The following is a 6,000-nucleotide window of genomic DNA, read 5'->3' as shown; positions in this document are numbered from 1 at the left end:
AGGCTCCGAAAGCTGAGCAGACTCTCAGAGAGTTGGAACACAGCATCCCGGGGCTGTGCAATTGGGGGAATGAGACTAAACGATTTCTTTCTTTCTTTCTTTCTTTCTTTCTTTCTTTCTTTCTTTCTTCCTTCCTTCTTTCTTCCCATCCTGGTCTGGAGGACATGGGTGGACCCCAGAGCACTGAGTACTCGGGGCAAAGGCCTTGCGCCTCCGCTCTGCCCACCCAGAGCAGCCGTCTGCTGCAGGAGAACACCTGCACAGGGTCCCTGCGCTGCTTGGGCAGGCCAGGGAGATAATATGCAGACCTCTCTGCCTCCCCCTCTTTTACAGCCTGGGAAAGTGAGGCTCAGGAGGAGCAGGCGCCTGTTCCAGGTCATGCAGGTGGACTGAGCGGGTCCTCAGACCCCGGCTTGGGTGCAGAGCCCACTGCAGCTCCCAAACTTGGGGGTTGGAGCTTCCAACGGGGTGGCAGGCAGCCTGGCTGGAAAGGCCAGCTGCCCTCGCGGGGCCAGGCCCTGGCACCCTCCCACCCCAAGCGCCCCGCACCCTTAGCCTTCTGTGGGGAGGGCGCCTGGGCCCCGGGACCCGGTGCCGCGGGGAGAGTGCGGGCAGGACCCTCGGCCTGGGGCCTGCCTTCCGGGGGGCTGCTCGGCCTCGGCCTCGTCTCTGTCTCGGGTGTGGGTCTCTTTGTCCCTCTCCGCGTCTCCGTCTCCTTCACACCCTTCCCCGCTCACGCCGGGCTCCCCTCTTCCTGCCCTTCTCTTTAGGTCCTCTGCCCGGTCTCTATCTCTGCATCTCCTGGTATCTTTCTGGGCGTCTCTGGCTCGCTGCCCCGGCGTTTCTCCGCCCTCCTCTTTCCCGGGGAGTCGTCTCTCCTGTGAGAACCTGCTCCCCGCCGGCGCGCCCAGACCTGCCTCCGCCCCCGGAGCCGGCCGGCCCGGGCCTGCGCCTTTAAGGGCCGGCGGCGGGGGCGGGGTCTCCGCGGCCCCGCCCCTCCCGCCCCTCCCCCTGACGTCCCTTCCTCCCCGACCCTCCGCCGCCTCCCTCCGCCGCCGCCCCGGCCGGCTCCGCGCCCCCTCCCCGGCCCCCGCCCGCCGCCCCCATGGCGCCCCCGGCCCGCGCCGCGCGGGGCCACTAGGACCCTCGGCGCCCCCCGCCCGGCCCCTCCCCCGGCGCGGCCCCGGCGCCCCGCTCCCGAGCGCGCGCCCCCAGGCCGGCGGGGGGGGAGGGGAGCAGCGGGGACCCGGGACCCCCGCCCCCCCCCACCCGGCCGCCCTGCCCCCGGGGGCCCGGAGAAGATGTCTTCGCGGACGGCGCTGGCCCCGGGCAACGATCGGAACTCGGACACGGTGAGTGGGGCCCGGCCCCTCGGGACCCCCCGGGCCCGCGAGCCCTGACCTCCAGCCCCGGGCCCGGCCCGGCTCGCCAGCTCCGGACCCCCCCCACCCCCACCCCGGACGTCCAGGCCCCTCGGCCCGGCCCCCTCCTCAGCCTGACCCGACCCCCAGCCGCGTCCCTCTCCCGGGACCCCTCTCGAGTCCCTCCGCAGACCGCTTCCGCTCGGCCTCTTCCCTCCAGGAAGCCCCCTCCCCTGCCTTTCGGGAGCCCCTCCCTTCCCCATGCTCTCTCGCAGCCCTCTCCCCCTCCGGCCGTCCGCTACCTCCGACTCGCCCCTTCCCGGTTTGCAGGGCCCCTGACCCCAAGGCCCAGCCCTGGCCCTCTCCCAGCCAGGCCTGGCCCAGCCCTGCCTCTGGCTCCGGCCTTCGCCCATCGGGTCGAGCGCCAGCTCTCGGGCTCCCGGGAGGAGCCCCCTCCTCATCCCCAGCCCTCTGCCCCTGCAGGACCCACCCTGTCCCCGCGGGCAGCTTCTCACAGGAAGCCAGGTTCCACCTTTCCTGGGCCCACACTCCCAGGCCTGGTCCTCCTCTGCCAGGCAGACCGTCCTTGAATTCCTGGCACCCCAGGGCCCCCAGGTGCTACCGGATGCCCCTGGTCTTCCTCTGCCAGGAAGCCTTGGCCTCCAACCTCCAGGCCCCCAGCCCAGGCTTGGATTGCTAGGCCCTGGACCCGTCTGACTCCAGGCCCAGCCTCCCGGTACCCATTCCTCAGCTCCAGACCAACCCCTCCCCAAGCCCCCCAACCTTTTGACCCCTTGGTAGGCCCAATTGAGGCCCCTTCCTCACAGGCTGGGTTTCCAGGCCCCGTCCCTTCTCCTATCTCAGGACCCCTCCTTTCGTCGTCAGGGTGCTGGCCTCACAGAGAAGCCCCCTCCTTCGCTTCCCAGGCCCTCATCAGCTCAAAAGGAAGACTCCACAAGACTCCTGTTCCCAGCCTCTGAGCCCATCCTGGCTCTAGGCCAGGTCTCTTGGGGTCACTCTGCTGGAAGCCCTCTCCCCAGATCCCTAGGCCTGCTCTCATTCCTTTGGGCTGTCCCTTGCCCAGGAAGCCCTCCCCCATACCTTCAGGACCATAGACCTTTTTCTAGTTCCAAAGGCTGCTCCTGGAAGCTCCCTTCTACTCGATTTCTGGGAGTTTCTCTGAGGTTCAGGCCCCTGACCCAGGGATTCCTGGCCCCTGGTTTCTATACCCCTATGTGTGGCTTCATCCCTTCCCACCACTCCCCTGTCCCTCTACTTCTACCCTGCAGCCCAGAACAAGCCCACAAAGACACCCCCCCCTTCATTTCCCATGTTTTTGATCACTCTCAATGTCCCTAAAGACCAGCCCAACAACCAGTCCCAGACTCTTCTCAGATGGGGCCTTTGGCCGCTCCCCTCAAGCCTCTGCCAGGCCCCTCGCAGCCAGTTTTACCCCAGATCCCTGCCAGACACATCATCTCTGCCCCTTCTTTATCTTGCCAGGTCTTCCTCGCAGAGACATCCCTCCCCACCCCATGGTCACTGTCGGCCAGAACTTCAGTTTGGAGTCGAGGGCCAGGCTGGCCCGCCTCCTGCCCCAGTCGCCCCAGGGAGATGCGCAGCCCCGGTGCTTGGTTCCAGTGTTGGCACTGTATGCTGGCTTGCACTGTGTCCTCAGACAACTGGTTCTCCCTCTCTGAGCCTCAGTTTCCTGCCCTGGCAAATGGGGGTGACACCACAAGACAGTATGGGTGAAGCCTGGCCCTAGGAAGCACTCCTCAGATGTCAGCTGCTGGAGCCACCGTGGATATGAGTCAGCCCAGGGCTGTCATTCATTAGCTGTCGCGTGAGCTGGCAGAGCCTGCTCCAGCCTCAGTTTGCCCATCTCTAAATGGGGCTGACGGTAGCACCTCCCTTTCGGGACCTTTTCTAGAGATTACTTGTTATTATTACTGCTGCAATTACTCAGATAAACTTGGGTTCACATCAAGTTTCCGCTCTAGCTGTGTGACCCTGGGCGGATGACCTCAGCTCTCTGGAACCCCAGTTTCCTGTCTGTAAAATGGGGCTCGTAAGAGTACTTCCTCTTCCCTTTGTAGTCGAGGTCTGTGCAGTGAGTACTTGAGGATGCCCGGTTCTCCCCTGTCCTCACCTCTAGTTAGGGAGTCCTCCTGGTCACCCCTGCAGGAAGTCACCTGTCTCCCTATGGAACCCAAGGTGGCATCCCCTCACCTGCTACCTGGTCACCATGGTGACAGCCACATGGGTTAGGGTCCCCTACAAAGGAGGGGGCTGGCCTTCCTGGGTTCCCTAGCAACAGGCCCAGCGTCAGGGCGCCAGCCGGGCGGGTGGAGGGATCCTGGCCAGCCTGCTGGTGCTTTGGGCCAATTTTAGCTCCAGGCCCCAGCCCCTGGGGGCTTTGGCACCCACTGCCCGAGCTGCCCCTCCCAAGGGTCCCTCAGCCACCTGCCTTCAGTGGGATACCATCCCACCTCCAGTTGGCCGCCTGGTGCCACCTACGGGGATTCTTCTCCAAGTCTTATCTCAGTGGGGATCCAGGCCTTATCAGGAGGATCTCCACCTCCCTCCCCCGACCTGGGAGGAAGCCCAAGTTGTGAGCAGGGTGTAGGAGACGGCTCAGGGCTCACTAGTCAGCGGCCTGGGATGGCCTGGGTTCGAATCCCAGGTGCTCCGCCCATGACCTTGGGCTTGGTACTCCCTGCCTGAACCTGGGAGGAGCCTTCAAGGTCCCTGTTTGGAGAATGCACATGGTAGCTGAACCCACTTGGAGGCCAGGGTGAGAGCTCAGCGGGCACGGGCGTGTCGTTAGAGTGCCCACATTGGAGGTCGTCACTGCCCCACCTTGGGGGACATTGGCTTTGTGCCCCTGGGAAAATGAGCTGTGTGACCTTGACCAGGTATCTTCCCTCTTCACACCTCAGTTTTCTCCTCTGGAATGTGGAAATGTAGGTGCCTCCCTCATGGGGCTGCTGCGGGAATTAAATGTAGGGGAGGTGCTGATTTGTACCTACAGTGTGGTCCAAAAAGCGATGCGTGTATGTGGGGTGGAGTAGTGTGATGAGAGAGAAAAGTCAGCCTGATGACCCGATCCTGGCCCTGGGCCGCAGTTTCCCCACCTGTAAAACAGTCTGTAATCCCAGTACTTGGGGAGGTTGAGATAAAAGAATTGAGGCTTTAGGCCAGGCTTAGCAACTTAGCAAGACCCTGTTTCAAAATAAAAAAGGACTGGAGGTGTAGAGTTAGACAGCCCCTGGGCTCAATCTCCAGTACAAAAAAAAAAAAAAGGTTATCACTACCAAGTGGCCTGGCAGAGATGGCCTGCGGAGAGTGGATCAGGGCCACAGCTCACTGGCTACCTGGCCGTCTGTCTTCCCTGGTGTCCTTTGTCCTCCTGCCTCCCACCCCCAACCCCGAGAAGGGCACAGGGCGGCACAGCCTGAACAGAGTTGTTTTGGCTGAGGCCTCTGGCACCCTGGGCCCCAGCCCTGAAAGGAAGCCATAGCCCCTGGGGCTCACAATCAGCACAGGGCAGCTAGGAGGAGCAGGCAGGTGACCTGCGGGGGAGAGAGGCCCGGGAGGGACAGGACGGCAGGAACAGAACGCTGGGGACCGAGGAGCGATGGCGTGGGAGACAGGTCAGGGCTCACATCAAGGGGCGGGTGAGGCGGTGAAGGGCAGCCCAGGGCTCAGGGAGGCAGCAGTGTTTCCCACGGTGGCAAGGAACAGCAACAGGATAGGATGCTGGGGCAGAAGGAGAGGCTTGGTTCCAATGCTTGGAGCAGAATCTGGGGCGATGATGATCAGAACACAGCAACCCCCTCCCGTATTCATGGGAACAGGCTCCTAGACCTCCAGGAGACGCCTGAAATCACAGACATCCCAAACTGTATTTGACTTTTTTTTTTTTTTTTTTGGTACTGGGCATTGAACCCAGAGACATTCTACCTCTGAGCTATACCCCAGCCCTTCTTATTTTGTAATGTGAAATAGGGTCTTCTAAGTTGCTGAGGGTCTCACTAAAGTTGCTGAGGCTGCCCTCGAACCTGTGATCCTCCTGTCTCAGCTTCCCATGTACTGGGATTACAGGCATGCACCACTGTGCCACACTATAAATTTTCCTGTACATATGTACCTATGATAAATCTTAATTCTAAATTAGGTAGGTAGGGACGGACAATAACTACTAATAAAAATAGAACAATTAGCCAGGCGTGCTGGCGCACGCTTGTAATCCCCGCGCTTGGGAGGCTGAGACAGGAGGATCGCACAGGTTCAAAGCCAGCCTCAGTTACTGAGTGAGGCTCTCAGCAATTTAGTGAGACCCTGTTTCCAAATAAAGTATAAAAATAGGTCTGGGATTATAGCCTGGAGGTAGAAAAGTCCCTGGGTTCCAACCCCAGTACCACACACACAAAAAAAAATAGAATAATTAGAATACATCATAAGCCAGGCGTGGTGGCACATTACGTTTGTAATCCCATCATTTGGGAGGCTGAGACTGGAGGATTGTGGTTCGCCACCAGCCTCAGCTACTTAGGCCCTCCGCAACTTAGTGAGACCCTTTTTCAAAATAAAGAATACAAAAAATAGGGCAGGGGGTGTAGCTGGGAGGTCGAAT

The 6,000-nt window shown here is 61.2% G+C and overlaps 1 protein-coding gene across 2 annotated transcripts in view; it reads left to right on the top strand.

Annotated features, from left to right (window-relative positions):
* Positions 1–1,301: 1,301 nt before the first annotated feature.
* MARK4 (microtubule affinity regulating kinase 4) overlaps positions 1,302–6,000 on the top strand; it is a gene marked incomplete at both ends in the record, with an annotated part of 42,347 nt that continues 37,648 nt past the window's right edge. For both annotated transcript variants that reach the window (XM_080704415.1, XM_080704416.1), the window contains one exon: positions 1,302–1,352. In XM_080704415.1, coding sequence (XP_080560541.1) covers positions 1,302–1,352 — 51 coding nt within the window. The remainder of the gene's footprint in view (positions 1,353–6,000) is intronic.

Source organism: Muscardinus avellanarius (assembly GCF_963383645.1).
Source record: "Muscardinus avellanarius genome assembly, chromosome: 10".
In the NCBI taxonomy this organism is placed as follows: domain Eukaryota; kingdom Metazoa; phylum Chordata; class Mammalia; order Rodentia; family Gliridae; genus Muscardinus; species Muscardinus avellanarius.
This window is presented reverse-complemented; position numbering and strand designations above follow the sequence as displayed.